Genomic DNA, 22,842 nt, shown 5'->3' with positions numbered 1-22,842 from the left:
CTGATAACGTGTTAAAGAACCACTGCTACCGAGTATAGTCTAGCGATTCCTCGAGAGAACGATTGCAAAGAAAGACACGATGTAAGAGAAATACTGTCTATTTTTTATTTATCTGTATTTACAATAAGGGGTGTTACTGTGTATAGTATCAAAACCCCCTAAGATATAGAAATCAATCTTTAAGAGATAAAGATTCATCTCAAAAAGATCATATCTTTAGAGATCAAGACGATCTCAAATTCTATTATAGAACTCCAGATTTTTTAACACGATGAACCAAATGTGAGGAGGCACCTGTTTTTCGTTTTTTGTCTTCAGGCAACCTTTCTTCAACCGTTAACAATTTATGTCAGATCCCATCCCGCTTGTAGACTATCTTCAATCTACCTTGCTCCCCGCTTCCGACTGTCTCCGGCGATGACCTCGCTCCCTCCCTTACTAAAAATTTGTTTCCGTGGCACTGGCTCATAGGAGGTCCTCCACCTCCTGTGACAGGGGGCGATCTCATCTGCCCACCTCTTCCGTGTACCGGTCTCTCTCTCAGGGCTTTTCTAAGCTCCGTGACGAAGGAAGCCAGGCGAGTTCACAAATCGTCTGAAAACTTTGGAGATTTCAGGCGCCTCAGCTCTGGTAAACGTGTGGACATAATAAGACACGGGAGGCATCGAAACTGTGATCGTGGTGCGGGAATGATGCAAATCAAGGAGGGATCATGGGCTGGTGGCATTGGGGATGTGATTGCTCGCACCGTGTCGGCATCGTCAAAACTCACGGGGGCTATCAATCATCATAGACAGCCAAAAGAGTGCCACTACTCGACACCAGCAGACACCACAGTTGCAGAAATTTGATCGGAATTTCGCACAAAAACAGTTCAATCCTTACCTGACAATGCCTAAAGCGTGTATTACAATAGCATATCCAGCCAAAAAAAATAACTTTATTGTCTCCTAAAGAATTATCATAAAACATAATAATTTACTTGTCTCATCTCTTCCTCTAAGATTGAACAATTTCTATGACAAACAATTTGGACAATATAGCATTCTTTTTACAAAAAGACAAGAAACGAAGAAGGAAAATTAATTAAATAAGCACCTCGACCATGCACCAGCAAGAACAACCGGCCCAAGAGGAAGAAAGGGACGTCCTCCATTATCGCCACCACCGGCCCCCATTAATGACGGCTGGTGCGCCGTGACGGCGTCAGCCTCGCAGCGCGGCAGCGGCCGGGGGCGGGCGCGGGGAGTGCGGCTGCGGGTGGTGGAGGAAGAGAGGCGGCGCGTCGCGGCCGCCGAGGTCCATGGACGACTTGGCGGAGCCCAGCGGCGCGACGAAGCGCGCGGAGAAGTCGCGGTAGCCCCTGTAGTCGCCGCCCTCGGGGCTGGTGCAGTGGCCTTCGTCGAAGTTGAGCGCGTAGCTGAGCGGGTCGTAGTTCAGCTTCCCGCCGGCCCCCGCACCGGTGCCGTGGCGGGGGTGGCGGCGGAACCGCCGGATGAAGGTCTTCCACCGCGGGCCCGCCACCAGCTCCGACCACTCCCGCACCTTCATCAGCGCGTCCACCCCGCGCCGCCACCACCGCTGCCTCGCCGCCCCTCCTCCGCTTCCTTCCCCGACGCCGTGCCACCACTCCGCGCCCGCGCGGCGGGCGTGCGGGGACGACGAACGCCACGCCGGCGCCCAGAAGCACCCGCAGCAGCGGTGCCCGCGGCGGGAGAAGAAGGCACCGTCCGCGTCGTCGAGGCCACCCGCCACAGCCGCTGCGCCTCCGCCGGCGTCCATAGGGATCAGCTCGGCGTTCCCTCGGGGGACGGCGCGAAGGTGTGGTGCGCGGAGGCGTGAGGCGCCTCGATTTTATTGGGGAGCCGGTTTCCGGCACCCCACTTGCTTGTGACGGCAGCAGCGCAATTAACATAACCGCCGCCCATTTGTTTGCCTCGCGATGCGCTCTCGTCTGACACGTGGGGTACCCATGTCAGTGGGATACATCATGTGTGGCATGTTTGTCTGGGTCCACTTGTCAGCGTCGAGAAGTGGGCTGCTTTTCGGTGCATATTGGCGCGGAGCAGGGCACGCGGGCGTGCCTTCCGCGACGGCCGAGGTGTGTGGGCACGGTTGTCAGTGACGGGGATGGTGCCAAAGCGTGGAGGGTGGGATGGATGGGCCCAGATGACAGTGTGGATACAGACGAGGGCTCGTCGGGTGTGTGATGGTTGCCGCCAACGGTTGGCTCGACGCCGGGACGGAGCCATCGTGCCTTCCCTACGTGAGGTTGGCCAGCGCCGCGCCATGGTGGTGGGTGTCACACTGTGATGTGAAACAGAGCTGCATGATGGTCATCTAAAAATATCTGAAGGCTCCATCTCCATGAAATGAAGCAGGACCAAGAAACACATTCTTTGTCGATCATATTAATTTCTGTCGTGTGTAGGCCTATCCTGTTCTTAAAGGGGATCGAGCAGACCAGCAATTACTTTTCTTTCGACCCTAGCACGCTTCAGCTTCAAGATCCATCTATAATTTAGAGTTTATAAAATAAAATAATTTAAATATATATTTTTAGTTTAAAATAAGAATAAGATATTTCAACTAAAAACCCTCTAATTGTTTATAATTTCAGCTCAAAATATTTCTAAGCTATAGATAGCCGGATCTATTTTTTTAAAAAAATTAAACTCTACCAAACAAGCCCTATGTTCATCTTCAAAATAGTTGATTGAAATTAAAGGATCGTGATGCAGTATTACAATTTGCACTCGGAGTGATATACTGATATGGGTTTCAGGGGATACAGATGAGGTTTACGCATATGGGTGAAGCTACAGTAGTGCACTTTAGTTCATTGGTACTAGGAAAATAATAAAATCTCAGATATTAGCAATCCAATTTCACCGTGTTTGCACTACGTAATTCCAAACATGTGCAACGTCTAAATCTAATTATGTTGAAGTGTGCACTCGAATTTTTAGATATCTAGCATGGCTCCTGTTTACGCATGCATTACAGAGATAGCCGTTAGGTGCAGGGTTGGTCAGTCAAACCGAGCAGAAACTTGCGCAATCCTTTCTTTTTTGCAGAGACGACGACTACGCATTGGGCCGGCCGACGTGATTTCACACGCTCCCAGCAACTCCCTACGCAACGGAAGGATGGGTCAAGGAGCGCATACAGAAAAGAATATAAGGAGAGGCTGTGCAAAACGGGCGTTATTTACTTAAAATATCAACCAAGGTATGCTTAATGCCTTTTTGTTCCATGAACCATTCGAGAAGATTATTGGCAAGACGAATAAGCACAAAGACTGAGGTCATCACGAAGAAGCAAGTAGGAAACTGGTAAGAAGGAACATGTTCGTCATTCGACGTGGGTTTTGTGGTGAAGTCAATCCAAAATATAACTAGTTCATCTAAAGATATCCCCCCCCCCAACCAACCTAAACATCTAAGATAATTCATCCTATAACTAGTTCTCTCGAAAAACTGAAGTGGTTTTAAACAGAAGGTGTCTTTTAGTTTGTGGAGAAATGATCTCAAACTTGCACCAGTAGACTTCCGATGTATGGGCACATGTCGGTGTCACATATTGCTTCTAACTTCTAAGCAATCGTGGTCGAAAAGCTAGCAATTGATGCTGTATTTTGTGCGGAGCATCTTTGGAAGTTGAAACATGCCATTTCAACAAAAATGTAGCATGGCTTATCATGTCGTATTATAGTCATAATCTGTAGCTTAACTTAATCACAAGTAGAATTTTGGATATGGGGCATGAATGTTAAGATATTTTGATTTTTTTTTTTACCATAGTTCTCCATGATTGCCATGGTACCACTAGCTACGAAATTTGACAAGGTCAAAGGTATTTGACCAAAGGGGAACCACCCGATTGCCTGCCCACTTGAAGAGCAGAATAGAGGGTGCAGAAAGACGAGTGGCCGAAGCCAAAATTTTGCATCGACGCAGTACGTCGGCTGAAAATTTAGGAGTACTCAAATCCCAGCGAGTTGCTGACTCTACGCGCTGATGTGACGTGAGAGGTGAGACGATATCAGAACCGAATGGATACCTGCAAGTCCATGGGTGGACCTGCAAGTCCATGGGTGGCTGCAGCCTGCAAGCGCTGCGCGGATTGGCACAACCGGCCGTGCCGTCACATCGACCATGCCTTCGCTCTCACGAATCCGTGGCAGTGGGCGGTCCACGGCCACCACCAAGAAAGAAACAGCCCCTCCCTTTTTCGTCGTGAGCGACAGAGCGAGAGGCCAAGGCGAAGGGAGCCAGGGAGGGCCAGCACACGAGGTCGCACGACTCGCGCGCCATGGGGTTTGGTGATTCAGGCCATAGTCCAAAGCTGCAAATGGCCAAGGTGCTGCTAGTTTATCCATATGGTAGCACGAGTCATGGCCCGGGCACTGGCGTCTCACAAGCGTTATTTTAAGTTTGATTTCCGCGTTAACATATTTGTTATTTATTTTAAGTTTGATTTCCGTGTTAACATATTTGTTATTTATGATGTAAGATATTAACTAGTATTATAAAATTGTTTTTTGATGCTACTTTAATTCTGATTTCAGAGCATATATTTCCCCGGAGTGGTTTTGTTACATTGAGAAGTTGGTTCCTGGTGAGTTTTACTTTTGTCAATGATTTGTTCCTTATAAGTATGTAGCTTCACATGAGATAGACCGTATCACAAAAGAATGTGGCCACTTACACAGCAGGGGTCTCTCGCAATGCGGCCCTCGCATCGCCTCTAAAGGCGACTCGGGGGTGAACCCTCACCCTCTGCCTCACACCTTGGCGGCGGCTGTCGTGGTCTCCTCCTCCTCCTCCTCCTCCTCTCTCTCTCTCTCTCTCTCTCTCTCTCTCTCTCTCTCTCTCTCTCTCTCTCTCTCTCTTCTTCGTTCAAGGCGCGGCGTGGCAGGTGATGGAACGCGACAGCTGGATCCGCTCCCTCGTTAGCTCATGGTGGTGGCTCAACGACGTGGCGGCTGGCTACACGGCACCGGTGGCGTGGCGCGGTGGCCCAGAGGCGCTGGGGCGGGATCTGCTCGCCCAACGAGCGTGGCATGCTGGGCAGCGTGGCGGTCGGATCCGCAACCCTAACGATGGATCTGCGCCCCCGATGGCGTGGTGGGCGGCCTGACGACACGATGGGTGGCACAGTCGGTTGTACGATGGGCGCATTCAACATGAGCCCGGACTCTGTTACGATTGGTGGCACGTTTCGGTGCTTCTCGTGCGAGGCCTTCATGCGGCTGAAGCTGTGGATCGCGGAGGTGATCTTGGTGTAGTCTGCGGTGCACCAGTGCGCAGCGTTGGTGGACCTCAGAACCTGGGGGAGCCCACTACTTTCCCCCGACATCAACACGTTTGCGCTGCACGGGCTCTTCGTGGCCTTTGACGGGTTGGCGTCCGTGCCGCGGATTTGCGCCCCCGATGATGCGGTGGGCGGCCTGACAGCCGGATCCGCACCCCCAGTGGTGTGGTGGTCGGGCCGACAATGGATTTGTTGTGGCTGTTGGAGCTCTTCACCCCTATGCTCGCCTCCTAGCCCTCATCGTTGTCTATGCTCCTCCTCTTGCCAGATCTGTCTACTCTTCCCAGATCTGACACGTGGGGAGCTCGACGATGTGGTGGTGGCTTGGGGTGGCACGCGTGTGGAGGGGGTGGCTGGTTTTGTTAATCTATCACGGGGATCTGTCTGCGACTTGTCGGTTGGGGTGTGGGGGTCACGGGCAAAATCCCTGCTTGGCTTCTTGCCGACGTTGACAACAGTGATGCCTAAGGCGCCGCTCCCCTTCTTGAAGGCGTTGTTGTGTTGCCCTCGACCTCTAGGTTGGGGACTCTCCAGGTGAAAACTGAGCACCGGGTGTACGGACAGGCGATGGCAGCGTTTGCGGACGTCGTTCCCTCCTTGGAGGCGTCGCAATGGAGGTCTCTTCCTGGGTTCGTGTAGGGTGCATGCTTGGGCGCGAGCGTGGAACTTTCAGCAGAGGCTTTGACTACACCGAACGTTCAGTTCATTGAACATTCTCTTTCATCGGGTTGTTTGCCTCATTGGTGTTGCTCTCCACATGGGGCTAACCATGTATGACGGAGCTTGGCAAAGATGACGCGGTGCATGGCTTTCCTCGCAACGGAGTCGGTGGATAGAGATAGTAGTTGCGAATTGTCGTAAAAGTCAGAGCTCCAGTCGTGCTTCGCAACGATAACCTATGACAATTTCCATCAGTTGTAGTGTTCAAGTGGCTGTTGGTGCATCATATGTAGTTGTATGGTTTTTGGGTCTAATTTTCCTCATAAACTGGATTAACTATCTTCTTCTAATATAAAATCGGCATGACTCATACCGTCATTTCTAAAAAAAGTATGTAGTTTCACATGATTGTTAGACCTCACTTAAGTGGTGTAGGGGTTCGAACACTTGATTTTGCACCCATGGATTTTTGTTGCGATTAGTGCTCAAAAGGATTTGAGACAACAAAAAATCATTTTAAAACCTCATTTTTTGTTCTTTTGCGAATTAAGAGAGTTTTATTAAAGATTAAAAAAGTCATTACAAGCCAGAACACGAATGCTATGGGGAAAGCTAAAAAAGAAAACCCGACTACACCTCGATCTCATAGCTATTTGTGTGAGTTCGTGCGCAACCTTATTCTACTCTCTACCTACCTTAACAAAATCAACACCGTTTAGCTGCTGAGCTTCATATCTAGCATCATGGATGAAAGGCGCAACCACCGAGGAGTCGGGAAAACTTGCTTGGAGTTTCTGCACCACCGATGAGCAATCAGATTCAAGAGTCATCGCTTGATCCGACCATCTGGCCGCTAGGCAAATTCCTTCTAAGCACGAAGCTGCTTCCGCCTCCTCCGCATCTCTACAATGGAAGAGAACCCTCCTTGCCGTAAGCCTTATTTGGCCCCAATGGTCGCAAATGACCACCCTAACAGCTGCTTCACCCGTTTGGGCTAAGAACGCCCCATCAACGTTGATCTTTAGACAACCCTCGCTCGATGGAGACCATTTCTTGTTATGTTGTGACTTGCTTGCCCCGGTAGACCTTCTGCTCCCAACCAGACATGCACCCTTTTGTTTAGGATCGGACCTCTGTCCCTGCTGCCGGATTTGGAGCAGGGAATCCATGTAGCACTTCAGAAAAGTCGCTGAGACCTCAATCGAAATTCTCCCTCTTGCTTTTAGAACTTCATTACGCATAGTCCAGGCCCTCCAAATGAGCATGAGAAAATTGGCCAATATTTCAGTAGGATATTTATCAATTATCAGCAGAAGCCAATCCGACCCATTTATAGTGATATCACACTCGCCGGCAAGCACCAATAAGATTTCATCAATTGTCTTAAAGCCAAAGCATGTGGACAATTGATTACAGCATGAAAACAGTCCTCCTCTTGATAACCACAAAGATCACATATCTTCTGAGTGTTCAGGTGTCGGTAATATTTATTCGCCTTAGTTGGTAGACCATTATTGGCAAGCTTCTAGGCAAAAACCTTCACCTTCGATGGCACAAAGGAGTTTCATAGCTTCTTCCACATCCACCTCTCCCAATCTGACTCCAAATTGCTGCCAATCATCCCCGTATCATGGCTGATGCACATAGCAAGCTTATATGCACTCCTCACTGAGAAAGTACCCGTTTTTTCATAATTCCAAGCAACAAAGTCATTTGCACGATTTGAGGACAATTTAATTTTCAGAATTTCAGATATGTCACATGGGTAAAAATACCTTCGCACCAAAGCTTCATCCCAGGTTCTGTTGGACTGATCAATCAACTGGTTTACCTTCCTAAGACGACACAGCCTACTGCTGCCAATCGGCCGCAATTTACACAAATTTAGATGTATGGTTTATGTGCTAATATCGTCGCCATAGAGAACCGCTATGGGATCTTTGTAGAAAGTTAGAATATATGTTGGTTATGAGACAGCATCCATAATCCGATATTTAGAACCAACGATTGAAAATCTGCACACGGCCCGCTTCTCTGACTGCATATCTGATGAAAATAATTTACCATCATTAGGAGAGAAAATATACCTTTAGATGAAGAATATCGGGAAATTATTTGGTAGGCTGAAGGAATTACAGCATATGATCTCGCACTAGTGAAGCAAATGATGAAGTATAGAAAATTACCGTTTTGCAGAAATTAGCAAACGATCTGCCTGATCATTTTTGTGATTTGAAGAGCGTGACTATGTCGCATATGCATGCACACAATGCACCGGAGAGGGTGAAAGTACCAAAGGAAGGTACCCCTTATCTTGCCCTAAGAGCTTCGGAAAATAAATAAAGAACTAGCAATTCGATCTTAAGTCCCAAATAGCCAGAGACGTCTGGTGAAAGTAGAAAATAAGAGTTTACCATAGCCGATCATAAAAATTCCCTAAGAAGGAGAGACAATTGAGACCTGACAACGGTGTGGAACGTCAGGAAGTATGCATACTAGATTTGAATCTTCCCAGGCAAGAAGAAATTAGCAAAATTCGCACGTTCCAATAGAAATTAGCGCTGGTAAACTAAAGGACCTTACTCCAATAGTAAGAAGTAATGAAGAAGCACCTAAAAGTGCACTTGAAAGAAATTATGAAGAGTAAGATATTGAAGCACCTGAAAGTGCAACCCATAGCAATGAACTATGTGAATTCAGAGGAATTTTGAAACAGAACATGTTGAAGCACCTAAAAGTGCAACCCATAACAATGAACTATGTGAATCCAGAGGAATACTGAAACAGAACAACCACAATAGTTGATATATACTTAACAAATAAAATTTCCACAGTTCTAGATCATGATCCTGAGCCTGCATCACTCACTGAATGTAGATTGAGGTCAGATTGAGAAGACCGCCAGAAGGCAATAACAGTTGAACTGTTGTCCCTGAATAAAAGAGAGGTTTTTGGACCAGTATATCGCACACCTCCGCATATCAAACCAGTAGGATACAAATGAGTTTTTGTTCGTAAAAGGAATAGAAGGAATGAAATTGTGAGGTACAGAGCATGACTAATGGCACAAGATTTCACTCAACGAATATGTGTTGATTATGAAGAAACCTATTCCCTGGTGATGGGTGATATTACTTTTAGATATTTAATCTCAGTGGCAGTCAACCTGGAGTTAAAAATAAAATTGATGGTTATTGTGACCGCATACTTTATGGAAGTCTTGATTCGAATATTTATATGAAGGTATTTGAAGGAATACTATTGCCGAATCAGGATAGAAGAAATAGACACATTTATAGCTTACAATTGAAGAAGTCGCTATATGGGTTGAAACAATCATATCCCAGAATGGATTTTTGCATATGAAGACGATCTGAATATCATCGGTACAGAAGAAGAAATAGAAGAAGCAAGTATGTACTTGAAGTATGAATATGAAATGAAAGACTTAGGTAAAAAAAGTTTTGCTTAGGCATGCAGCTAGAGCATGTGATAGATGAAATTTTAGTACATCAAGTCAAACTACACTCAGAAGGTGTTAGAGCGGGTTGGAAAAATTATTTCTAGCTAAAATCCCATGGTCGGAAAGTCATTGCAAGCAGATCTAGAGCCCTATAGACCTAGAGAAGAGAGGGAGGAAGTATTGGGACCAGAATTCCCGATACAACGTAGAGCCTACTAGAAGGCATTTGAAGGGTGTGAAGGAAATTTTGTGTTACTTGCAAAGTAGCAAAGATCTGGGTCTGTTCTACAGAAAGAATCAGAACCTAAGTCTGGTTAGATACGCAGATGTTGGGTACCTGTTAGACCTGCATATAGCGAAATCATAGACTGACTATGTTTTTCTATATGGTGGAACTACAATATCTTGGAAATCGTCGAAGCAAAGTCTTATATCTACTTCGACGAACCACTTAGAAATAATAGCTTTATATGAAGCCGCACAGAATGCACATATCTTAGAAGAGTGATCAATCATATCCATCAGTCATGTGATTTGAACACTACTAACATCCCTACCATTATTTATAAAGATAATACTGCATATGTTGTACAAGTGTAATCGAGATATGTGAAAAGCAACTTAACAAAGTATATCAATCTAAAGTTTTTTTATGCTCATGAATTGCATAAAATGACTGAAATAAAGGTAATGCATACCAAGTCATGTGAAAATCTTGCAGATTTATTCACTAAGTCTCTCCTTGTATCTACTTTTGAAAGATGTGTTCATGGCATTGGGATGATAAGGCTTAGAGAGTTGCATATTTCAGAGGGAGAATTTTCACATAATACTGTTATGAAGAATTAAATCTTAGTTAAAAAGATTAAGTATCTAAAATTATTCATGAAGATTATATGAAATATTTTAGATGAAGTGTACTCTTTTTTTCCTTAAATGAGTTTTACTGAAGTTTCTCCTGTTAAGATTTTTAACGAGGCAATTTATGTGATTATATCATGAGCTATGTACTTTTTTTTAATTTTTTCTACTAGTTTTTTTTGGAAGTTTTGATGAGACATGTATTTCACGAGAAGTGTCCAATAGATAGTGTTAGAAAATCTGAAGTTTTATAAAAGAATTTGGACCAGTCTCAATATCTAAAGATTTAACATTCTTAAAATATGTTTCTATCTATTAAATGTTGATTCTATCTCTTAGTGACTTTTGATACTATATATACGAGACAGTACCTCACTTTGTAAACATAGATTAATAAAAAATAGATAGTTTTTCTTTATATTATATTTCTATTTGCAATTGTTATATTGAGAAATGTTGAATTGCATTCGGTAGCAGTGATTCCTTAATAGATCGGATCTGGACCGACCCTCCTCGATGCCTGGCAAGTGCGGACTTCGCCGACCATTAGGCGGCTGGGTTGGCTGCCGTGCCTGGTCTAAAATGAACCGAGTAGTGTGACATTGATGGTGAGACCGGCCGCCGCCTTTGTCTCCGGCATCACCCCGTCAACCGGCCACCGCGACAGCTCCCCGCGGAGGCCGCAAGCTTAACATGGTGTAATCTGACAGATCTGGTCTTTAGAAATGATATGGGATCGATGTAGCATCGCCAGCGTCATGTCTGCGAGCAAGGAGTGAACGAAACGAAACAAATGACGTGTCTAGTGCTGTCTGTACTCTACAGATCACGAGCGTTGCAAGCATGATTTAATAATTGGCGGATGACCAGGGAACGACGCAACCGAAGAATCGAATCCGAGACATGAAATATTCCCAGTTTTGATGGTAACATGCGACCAATCTATCCCCCTTGCTTCATTTCCCAAATGAATATTGGAGACTTGGAGTACTTGTATCTGCTTTTTTTGGGTGATGATGTTAATTTACTACGCATGAAATTCTTTTTTTTTTTATTAAAGAGGCTCACACTCCTCAGCCACACAGGTGTATGAAATTCTTCTGCATACAGATACGTTGTTAACTTCCATAGGTGAGCCCCTTGAGTTTTTTTACACTTTTTTTGAGATTTTTTTTTCTGAATAGTTTGTGGGAACCTGAACCAAACGCACGGCCAAAAATATGCCTTCTACGAAAAAAAGTGCTGAACCAAACAGTAGGCCAAGGATTTGCCTCGTAGCACCTACGGAGTATAATACTAATGGTGGACAGATGCTGCTCCAAAGTTTTTTTTTTCCCGAAAACCGGCTACTCCACTATTGTGTGCAAAGGGTATCTTCAATGGTTAGAGATAGTTTTTATTTTTTAGTTGAGATAGTATATTTTTTTAATATTATTACTAGCGTGATATTTATATTTAACAAAGGAGAAAGAGGAATAAGTATCAGAGGAGAGATGAAGAATTAGTATTTACAAGTCATCTCAGCACATCTCTCCTCTATAAAATATAAAAAATTATAAACGATAGCATCCATATAAATTTTAAAAAATATACCCTTTCATTTAAAAGATAATAAATATCTATAAATATTAAAGGTGCCTAATGCCAGACGAAAACCTGAGGTGCTGGCAAACGTGCCAGTGGTTAGCAGTACTAGTAAAATCACAACACTGTCACATCCTGACAGCACTGGAAGATAGCCAGGTCTGAAGGATACGTTGACCTTCTAACAGCACGGTGATGAAAGCCGGTGAGCCAAACAAACACAGACGCGACTATTCATTCAACAGCGAGCCTCCAATTTTTTGTTCACTTGTTCTTGTCCGTTTCAATCATGCCTGAGTCTGGCCTTCGCTCATGAACAGCTGCATCCGATTGAAACAGTGGCCGTGTTGAAAGCCTGAAACCGGTGTCTTCCATTTTTCGCATCGAAAACAGTTTTGTGAACCAGCACCAGCCAGACTTATCTGATCAGCTGCAGGACCTGAGACCTGAAGCTTGTGGGACCTGAGACCTGCAAACTATTTGAAATGAAACGAATCTTTGAGACTTGTCATGAACCTGGAATAGGAGATCTGGAGAACCTATCACAAGGCAGCTGTTTCATCAGAACAAACAAACAATAGCCATTTCAGATCTGAATATTAACAATAACTATATAACCAATCGATGAAATACAAGATCATTTGGCACAGCAAGAACTCTCAGCAAGAGTCGATTCACATCTCAGATCAAAACGCCGGGCAGATGTATTGCATATGGCACCCACAAGATACCTGTTCATCTGGTCAATGGAGGCATTTGGGGCAGGCACTTCAGATTATTTTCAGATAAAGATGAACCGAAAGACGGAGGAACGCATTATATGACACTGAATTCCACTTCACTAAGCACCCCCGGTTTTATATCTCATCAGAGTACTGTGTCATAAAAACTATTGGTTCCACTCAGCCTGGTCACTGTCCAGTCCACCGCAAAGGTGCATCTGAAGGAAGATAATTTTCAGTTGGATATATATCAAATGCACAAAGAGAGCCGACAGAGGCCGAATGGTCACACTTCCACAGAGATGGAGCACCAGAGCAAAAGGTGGTAGCTCCTCTTCACCAACTTGCCTGTTGATATATCAACAAATTTGTGTATCTTACATCTGACTGACAAGGAAATCAAATGAAGTCAATCTCATAAATTGGAAGTGAGTAACAAAGAAATCAAATGAAGTCTATATCACAAATTGAAAGAGAGTAACAAAGAAATCAGAGTGCCTGAGAAACACTGACACTACATTAAAATGATAAGATTACAAACAGGCGGTATCGGTAAATAACTAAATATAGACAGAAATTTTGGCTGTTAAGCTGACACATCTATACTTTGAGCATTATGGGTTCCTGGCTGCCCAGGAATGGAAGAAAGCAGTATGAATTTCTTTCTGCTCATTCCAACCTTTTTCCTTTCGTTCAGTAAAGAGATTCTTGAAAGAGAGGATGTAAAATCCACAAAGTATTCTTCAAAGGAAAAGACAGAGAAAGGTAGCAGATGACTGACGGACTAAAGGCAAAAGCAAAGAAAAATAATTAATCTGAGAATGCAGGATCAATCATTAGAATTTGTGTTTTTGTCCCTTTTTTCCTGTTCTTAGGTCCCTTTGTCTTGTTTGTTGTTGTTCTTTTTCCTTTTGTTGTGTTGGGCTGGTGTGCTTTATTTTCGCGTTTGAGAAAAAAAATCATTAGAATTTGCTGTACATTTCAATCACTGTGCTCATCACAAGGATGAAGGGGGAAATATCAGAACCTATCACCCATTAGTTGGATTCAAAATTTACGAAGTGTATACCTGAACCTCAATTTACAAAGCAAAAGCAAAACTAAACAATTGGCTGTTGTTCTCCTTACAAGTCATAAATACACTCTTCAATACTTGCAAAATATACAGGAATTCAGGACCTCCAAATGTGCAACAGTGACTTCCCTAGAACATCCATGGCCAAAAATTGGTAGGGAAAACACAAGAAAACTTTGCAATATCTGAAGTTTCCTCTACTCTCATAAAGGGCAAACAGCATGCTATTTAGAGATAAAAATAAGGTGAATAACCTTAACTTCGGTGCTGGAAGATTGTAGCTGCCAATAGGTATTTCCATGGGATATGACATATTTGCAAATTGCAGCCAAGTACGAGAAAATAGAACTAGAATGCCAGGGGACAAAAATAATCTTTAAAGAAGCCAATTCGTTCTACTAGTGCATGAACAGTTAATTTTGGTAAGTACAATGCTCATAATAGTTACATCTGTCTTCCCATGCGTTTCTGTTGACAAATGTCAAAACTGTGACATGTTACAGGTCAATGCAACTATACTCTGATCAATCACATAAGGAAGTTGCGGAAATTTCAACGGTATCATCAGATCAATACAAAATAAAGGCAGACCAGAAATCACATCATTCTATGCCATCATAATCTACATGGTGCAACATACGAAGCTGGTATGACTACCAACCGTTATACCCCCAATGAGATTAACACATTCCAATTAAAATCAGCACATGAAATTAGACAAGAAAAACGACTACAGGTAAGAAATTAAGTGAGCAACATTAATAAAAGAAAACATTAGCTACTATCAAATTACACCAGTACAGAGTCAAATGTTTGATGTATCCCCGGCGCCTCCTCTCTTCATCCATGTAAGGCTCCCTGCATCCGAGCAATCATCCGAACCAGCAGGTAGCTTGCCCTTCAGATTAGACCACTGCCAAATCTTCGACATGGAGAAACTCTCCCCTTTGTTCCGTGCGCAAATCTTCTTTCCCTCCATAATGTCGGCATTGATCGAACTTAACCCAGTGGGCCTTCCTCTCATTGCACCACCACCAGCAGTGCTATTTCTAATCCGGCCGGGCTGGAGAGCTACCCGGAGCTCAGAAGTGCCAAGAACATACTGATAGGTACCCATGGAGAAGCATCTCCTTCCATCCAAGCTGCTGCTGCTATTCTCCCCTTGATCCCTACTCAACACACTAGCATTGGCATTGCCACCTTCCACGGCACCCTGGGTCCCGACATTCTTGAACTTCCCAAGCCTCACAGGGAACACCCTCTTCTCAGCCACCGGCGTCTGCGCCACCCCTGAAGCCTTCTGCACAGGCAATCCGAACCCGTCGTCACACTCTTCGGACAACCGCCCTTCCTCTAGCCTCTCCTCGAAATCGAACATCGGATTGTCCTCGGTCATGAGCCCCGGGACGAAGAGCACCCCGCGGCAGAGCGGGCACGTCGAGTTGGAGAGCAGCCACGTGTCAATGCAATTGAGGTGGAAGGCGTGCCCGCACAGCGGCAACAGCCGGAGCCTGTCCTCCGCGTCGAACTCGCACAGGCACACCGCGCAGTCGAACGGCTCCTTGTCCCCGTCGCCGCAGCCGCCCGCGACGATCTCCCGGTACGCGAACACGGGTAACGCGTCGATGAACGCCTGGTCCAGCCCGGAGTCGTGGAGGTGGAACAGCTGCTGCAGCTGCCGCTGTAGCGCCGCGTCCGCCCCCGCCTCCCCAGCTCCCCGCGCCGCCGCCGCCGCTGCAGGACCACCTCTGCCGCGGCGGTGCCGCTTCTTCATGAGCAGACGCACCAGGAGGTGGAGCAGGCCAGAGATGAAGAACACCACAGCTAGAATCACGATGATGAACAGAACCGCGGGGCTAATCTTCCCTCCTCCTCCCCTACGCGCACCCTGCACCGGCGTCGGCGGCGGTGGCGCAGGCGCGGCGAGGCTGCCGTACGGGAGCGAGTCCCTGATGACGGCGGCGCCATGGAGGCGGCTGGGGCCGAAGGATCCGGACGAAGAGGCCGCCACTTCAGCCATGCCTCCTGCTACGAGCTCGGATTGCGAGACCGCCCCCGCATCTCATCGGATCCCGCAGGCCAAAGATGCGATCCCGGCTGGAAAAGATGCGGCAGTCGCACCTAAAAGCGGCGGGCTCCGACGCGGCCCGGGAAGCGGACAAAGCGCCAGGCAACAAGAAACCTGAAACCCTCGGGCAGGAGCAGGTGGGCGGGCGAGCAAGCGAAGCAGCGGAAGGGAGAGGAGGGGGAGAGGAGGGTAAAGATTTGAGGGAAATCGGACGCTGTTGCGAGCCGCGTGGCGAGGCTGTATGGGAAGCCGGGTGTGGTGGGAGCGCACGAGCTGGGACGGCGAAAGCGACGGCGGCCGAGCGAATGGTGCGCGCGGTGGCTTTCGGATTCGGGCGTGTTTGCGGGGTGCGGCTGTGCTCGTCGCTTTCGGCCGCCGCGCTCGTTGGTTTGGGTTCACAGCCTCGCAGGTCGTGGGCGCGGGGTGCGAGGTCAGCTGGTCATGAGGTCCGTGAGAGCGAGGGCAATAGGACGGGCGGGCCCCTTCGTGTCTGTGTCGCCGGCCGGCCGGCTGCCGCGATTGGGGCGTGGCGTTTCGATTTCCTGACGGGATTTGGACTTTCGGATGGCTGGTTAGCTCTTGACTAGGAGGACCCCGTAGTGGCCGCTGCCCAGACTTTTTTTAAGTGAATTATATAAAACTATAAGTATTATATTATTTATTATAAAATTATAAATATTGTGTCTAATAATACAAAATTATAAGTATTACGTATTAATTTTATATAAAATTCGATTATAATTGAATTCATTCAAAAATGATCTTATGTTTATCTAAAAATTATAGAATTTTTTGTACGTGTTCCATAATTCTTGCACCATCTATTTTAATTGGATTCATAAAAAAAATGTGTATAGTTTAAACTAAAATTCTCTAAAAAGACTATTTTTATAACTTCTAATAATTATTAAGGACTCAAATAAAATCCCAAAAATCTAGAAAAAATCACTAATATTCTTCTTATATGATGGAATAATTTCTCAAATTATTTTCGGTAGTAGGTTATAATTTTAAAAATTACTACATCATATAATAAGAATATTAGTAAATTTTCTTAAATTTTTCAAATTTTATTTGAGGCTATTATAATTGTTAGGAGTTATAAAAGTATCTTTTTGGAGAATTTTAGTTTAAATTCTACACAGGATTTTTGGGTGAATCCAATTAAAATGGGTTGCATATGGATTATAGAACACTTACAAAAAGTTCTAGTATTTTTAGAGAAATATAAGACCACTTTTTGGTAAATCCAATTAAAATCTGGTTTTTTTGAAATTGGTGCACAATACTTGTATTTTTGTGATACAAATGGCACAATACTTATAGTTTTGTGTAATTCACTTTTTAAGGAGCTTTATTTACTAGTTTTCAGTACGATTACAATCTGAAAGCCAGCACTCCTGTATCAGTAGTGGTGCTAAGGTAAGCTATTCAGCGCTAACCATAATACATGATACTTCTTTTACACACAAATGTGCAGCTTTCTTACAAACACGATTAGCATAAGAATTTGAAAAATTCAAAACTTTCCCACTAAGCTCCTTTATATCATCGAGGATTAACAAAATTTTGGACTTATATTGCTGAGAGTTGTTCTAAAGATCAGCAATTACTTTGCTACCCGTCTATATGAACCCTTCATTACTGAATGTACGTGATGTCACCTAGAGGGAGGGGGTGAATAGATGTTTTCTGAAAATTAAAACTTCACAGCGATTAACAGAATCCAGACTCTCAGGTTCAGTCAGGAGACTTCGGGGTCTGAAGACTCCGAGCTAACTCGGATAGTCCGGCCTATACAGGAAATTGAAAAGTGAGCAAGTCTAGTTGGATATAAAGGTTACCACAAGTTCTAATTAATTTAAGAGCTTCTTTTAACCAACCACCTGTAATTACAACCTCACAAATAAGTAGATCGAGGCACCCCCCCCCCCAGAAAAAACAACTAGAACAAGGAAAACATGCAAGAATGTAAAGGAGACAAGAATTTATTTTTCGACTGTTGAGTTGCTTACAAAGAGGGTCTCTTTCAAACCTTGTTCTCACCAAGCGACCACAAAGATCGAGCTTGGGCTTACTCAAGAGTTTCTCTTCCCTTGTGGAGGCGAGAAGAACTTTCACAAACTTTCCAGGGTACTCTACAAGCTTAGGTGCTCTCCTGACGACACCTAACCATCTAGGAGCTCCAAGCTCCAAGAGTAAAGAACACGAATCGATGGCTTGATGATGAACTCAAGTGCTCAACGAATGAATTTAAGCTCACTAGTACTCAATCTCACTCTCTCAACTCAACTCTCAAAATATAGCAAGATTTAAAGCACTAGAGGAGTTGAAGGGGCTATTGAATGGCTATGAATAAGTTTGTCTCGAGTTAGTTTAGCAACAAATGAAGGAGGGGGTGAGAGGTGTATTTAAACTCAGCCCCCAAAACTAGTCGTTACAGTGCCTTTTGTACTGACCCAGAGTATCCGGGTTCACCCGGAGACTCCAGATTGGGCACTCAAGCCAAAACCAAGAGCCCGGCTTGGAGTCTAACTCAGAGACTCTGGGCTACTATCCAGAATCCAGAGTATTCGGGCTAACCTGGAGACTCCAGGTTCAGAAAACTATCCCGATGTTCGGGTGATTGTGTCTCTTTTGCAACTATCCCGATGTTCGGGTGATTGTGTCTCTCAACTTTTATGTCTAAAAGGGTACTTCTAGCACTGAAACACCTTCAAGACTATCAACACGCATCGCTGTTGATAGTACGATATTTCTAAACTCAAAGTCAAAAATAAAATAAATTTAAACCTATGAGTAACTACATGCCGCTTCTCTTTTCTTTTTAGGGACAACAACGCCTTTTAACTTTATCGATGGGACTAAAACCTATTCATAACCTCAATAAACTCATTAGTCCCTTAATTGTTTGTCATCAATTATCCAAAACCCACATAGGGGCCTAGATGTACTTTCAATCTCCTCATTTTTAGTAATTTATGACAACACAATTAAAACTTACAAAAGATATTTGAAATAAAAATTTTGAATTCTAAGATATATGTGAGCTCCCCCCTAAATGTGTGCATTAGATAAATTTGAATTTGAGATCAAATGCACATATTTAAAAGAATTTTTGTGAGAGCTCGTCCTATATCTTAGCATCAGTGGGGTGCAAAGAGTGTGAGTGAATGTGATAATACATGATGCGTATGACATGGTATATCACATAATAAAAAAATAGAGAAACAAACATTATACCAAACATCTCATAGCATCACACTAACATACTTAAGTTCTTACAAATTAAAGTTCAATGACAAGCACATCAAATGGTTCATCACACATTATTACAATAATCTTACATGTCTAACGGAAGCGATAAAGAGTTTGAACAAATAAATGAGACATGACATTGCCCAACCTGGAGACTCTGGGTCAACCCGGAGACTCTGGGTTGGGGCAGAACAGAACAAACAGCTGACACATGATTTCTCTTCCCCTTTGATATCAAGCACAAAAAAGGAAAGAGAAGCAAAGATAGAGATCTACTTGCTGTTCTCTTCATAGTCCTCATCTCCATCTCCATCTCTGTTGCCATCATTATCTTTTGGAGAGTTTTCTTCGGAACCACCCAAGTTTTCTTCCTCTTCCTCAGTCTCTTCTTCCTCATCTTGAGCATGAGAGGTTTCAACACCCCCTACAGCAGCTTGGGCCTCATAATACCAAGTCTACGGGTTCTCAAACACTTCAGGCTCGCTTACTTCTTCTTTGGAGGCAATTGAAAAGCAAGGAAGCTCCATCCTCAAATGAGTATGAATGGATTTTTGCCTCTCCTCAATGTTCCTCAATCTCAAATTTGTCATGTCTTTGTGTTCCTTTATCTTTACAGCATTGTGGGTGCAAATATTGTAAATAGCTTTGAGGGCGCTCTTGATAAAGGATGGTGAGCCATAAGAGGAAGATGCACGCTTCGGTGCTGCCCTTTGTGCTTCACTAGGAGGAGAAGGTGGCATAGAAGTAAATGATTTTGAGCTTACCAATCTTATCCTATAGGGCTAATGCTTTACTTCCTTAAAGAAATTCTTCTTGGTGACCTTCTCGATCATATACATAATAAACTGAGCATAGGCACAACCTCTGCTAAGTGTGTGGAAAGTAGTATGTATTTCTTCCCAAAGAAAATCCATCACACTAAAAGGTTCACTCTCATTGGATATTCTACCAAGCAGGTTCCTTGTTATACCTTGGATAGTAGTGGCATCGCCACTTTTAGGAGCTAGAGTGAGGTCGAACAAGGAATTAAGACACTTGTAAAATGCCTCATGCCTTTGGTTGTGCCATAAGTCACTTCACCTTGATTCTCATACATGAAATCCATTTCTTCAGAAGAGAGATGTTTCTCAATATGGATTTTTGTCTTGCTAGTGTCACGGACATCAAATCCAAACAAGTGACCAAAGTTTCTATACTTGATCTGATATCTTCCTCCTTCTGTCATCCAATGCATTGTTTGGTTCTCCTCATGATCATAGTGGAGTGTGGCATAAAATTGGGCTATGACCTCAACGCTCCAATCATACTTCAAACTCATGATTCTTTTGACCCTTTTGCCATGTAGTTTCAGTTAATCCATTGTATTGGGGTGACTGGCTTATTTTTTTTGAGAATCACGCTTTCATAGAAATATGCTTAAAAGTCATTCTAAAAGCGATGATCTGTCATACCCTTCTCATATTCAAAGGGATCTTCATATCTTTCCTTCTTCACCCTGCCAGCCCTTTTCATGTAATCTACCATTTTTCTAGACATCTGAGTTAAAAAGCTTGTCCTGTATGGTTTGTAAAGCTTTAATGGTCCCAAGACAGGACTTTCATCTTGTTCATCCACATCCTCTTCTATCTCCTCATCTTGTACCCTTGAGCCAGATGCAAATGCTTTTCCTTTGCCTCTTCCTGTCCCTGCTGCACTCCTTCCTCCTCTTTGTGGCAAAGCACTACCACGAGGCGCATTGAATGTTTGCTATTTCTCTTAGTGTACTAATAAGGAGTAGAAATCTACTCCTTAATAGTACCAATTCTCTTGGTGTACTAATAAGGAGTTTTTTGAGCCGCCTCATCAATGTGCATTCCACCTGAAGAGGCCCGCACTTTCCGAATTGCGAACATGGCCTTGGCCACCACCGCTACCACTGCCTCCAAACTCAGCTAGCTGCGGAGAAACGTTGGTTTGATCTTGCGGATCAAACTTAGCTTTTGTTCTCCTTTGATGGGTTTGAGAGTCAAACTTGTCACGGTCCATCTTGATCTTTTCTGAGATAGACAAAGATAACATACTTGAGATGCAAAAAAGATTTGCACAGGAATTGGAAAGGATGAGTAAGGACTTGCTGAACTGATGCTGGACAACCCAGAGTATCCACCAGGTTGCCCGACTCCGGGGCAAAAAGGCTAGGGTTTGAGGATTTATCCAAAGCATTGCAAAACCCTTGAGAGACATGATTCTAGGATGGATAAGCATCATCTTTACCAAAGGGATTCAACTCTAAAGCACAACATTGAGAGATCAGGTAAATCGGTCTTGAAATATACCTTAGGTCAAACGAAGCACCTGGAGTCGATCTAGAGAGTGGGTTGGAGAATCCGACCAAGAGATGAAGTCACTTGATGAAAAGTTTGGAAATCCCACGGTGGAAACCCTAGATCGCCAGAGGGGAGGTGTCTACGGTGAGAGGAAGAGAGAGGAGTGAAAGAGATAGAATGAGATGTAACTCCTCGAGGTGGAGGTTAAAGCTTGGATGACCCGGAGTATCCCGGTGGACCCAGAGGCTACAGGTGGAATTTAAATCCAAACCGAGAGGCTCTCCCGGAGGGGAACCCACACACTTCGGGTTGAGTGACAGAATCCGTAGTATTCGGGTGAACCCGGAGTCTTCGGCTTCTGTCAACTCGACATAATCGAATAGAGACTAAGGGCCTACAGAATCCGGATACTTCGGGTTAGGTCGGACACTTCGGGTTCTAAAGAGGGCCAGAACTGATTTTGAAGATGAAATTTGACGCATATCTTTTGGAGATTGGATAGTTGGACATATAAGACACTTTTACCACTTGTGATCAGCCAACAAACAATAATACATAACTATGATCACAAGTAGCAATATATGATCAAAAGATCAAAGAACCAAATCTTTTGGAAAATAGCACTAAAATGATATTTTTTGTAAACTTCTAGCTAACAAAGCTATAAAGATAAAACAATCAATTGTATGCAACATATTAAACCACATTACGAGAATTTAGGATATTTAGCTCACTTCTTAACTCGCAAAACCTTTGCTTTTCTAGTGGCTTGGTGAGGATATCGGCTAGTTATTTTTCGGTTCTCACATGACAAATGTCGGTATTCCCTTTGGTTGAGTGGTCTCTCAAGAAATAGTTGCGAATGTCTATATGTTTGGTTCTTGAGTGTTGTATGAGATTGTTGGCTATTTTTATGGCACTCTAATTATCACACAAAAGTAGGACTTTGGTCATGTTGTAGTCATAGTCTCTCAAGGTTTATCTCATCCAAAGTCCGCGCCAACATACTCGGCTTCAGCAGTGGATAGGGATAAAGAATTTTGCTTCTTTGATGACCAAAACACCAAGAACCTACCAAAGAATTGATAAGTCCCAGATGTACTCTTCCTATCCATTTTGCAACTGGCATAATCGGAATTCGAATAGCCGATAAGGTTAAAGGTTGAACCTTTAGGATAGGTTGAACCTTTAGGATACCATAAGCTAAGATAAAGGGTATGAACCAAATATCTAAGAAATCTCTTAACAGTCACTAAATGACACTCTTTTGGAACAGTTTGAAATCTTGCACACATGCACACACTAAGCATAATATCTGGCTTAGATGCACAAAGGTAAAGTAAAGAACCAATCATGGAGCGATATACCTTTTGATCCACAGACTTTCATCTTCATTGAGATCAAGATGTCCATTTGCTTGCATAAGAGTTTTGATGAGTTTGGCATTCTCTATGTCAAACTTCTTGAGCATATCCTTGATGTACTTGGTTTGATATATGAATGTGCCTTTCTTGAGTTGTTTGATTTGA

General features: G+C 44.0%; 3 protein-coding genes across 3 annotated transcripts in view; all 3 read right to left on the bottom strand.

The window, feature by feature from the left end:
* The window catches only part of LOC133930566 (ATP-dependent (S)-NAD(P)H-hydrate dehydratase-like), a 31,822-nt gene extending 30,593 nt beyond the window's left edge, over positions 1-1,229 (bottom strand). Inside the window, exon 1 of the mRNA XM_062377234.1 lies at positions 1,099-1,229. Within this exon, the coding sequence (XP_062233218.1) occupies positions 1,099-1,156 (58 nt within the window). The 5' untranslated portion in view covers positions 1,157-1,229. The remainder of the gene's footprint in view (positions 1-1,098) is intronic.
* LOC133930567 (uncharacterized) lies at positions 921-1,907 on the bottom strand. Its single transcript, XM_062377235.1, has one exon. It carries the CDS (start codon positions 1,780-1,782, stop codon positions 1,207-1,209), a length of 576 nt encoding a protein of 191 aa, XP_062233219.1. The 5' UTR covers positions 1,783-1,907; the 3' UTR covers positions 921-1,206.
* Positions 1,908-14,304: 12,397 nt separating this feature from the next.
* On the bottom strand, positions 14,305-16,139 carry LOC133930565 (RING-H2 finger protein ATL46-like). The gene has a single exon (XM_062377230.1). It carries the CDS (start codon positions 15,699-15,701, stop codon positions 14,487-14,489), a length of 1,215 nt encoding a protein of 404 aa, XP_062233214.1. The 5' UTR covers positions 15,702-16,139; the 3' UTR covers positions 14,305-14,486.
* Between the last annotated feature and the right edge of the window lie 6,703 nt (positions 16,140-22,842).

The sequence above is a fragment of the Phragmites australis genome, chromosome 10 (genome assembly GCF_958298935.1).
Source record: "Phragmites australis chromosome 10, lpPhrAust1.1, whole genome shotgun sequence".
Taxonomy (NCBI): domain Eukaryota; kingdom Viridiplantae; phylum Streptophyta; class Magnoliopsida; order Poales; family Poaceae; genus Phragmites; species Phragmites australis.
The sequence above is the reverse complement of the archived record's forward strand: the minus strand, read 5'-3'. Positions and strand labels throughout refer to the sequence as shown.

Excerpts from the sequence above, each read along its gene's own strand:
- LOC133930567 (XM_062377235.1), bottom strand. The coding sequence starts at position 1,782 with ATGGACGCCGGCGGAGGCGCAGCGGCTGTGGCGGGTGGCCTCGACGAC.
- LOC133930565 (XM_062377230.1), bottom strand. The coding sequence starts at position 15,701 with ATGGCTGAAGTGGCGGCCTCTTCGTCCGGATCCTTCGGCCCCAGCCGC.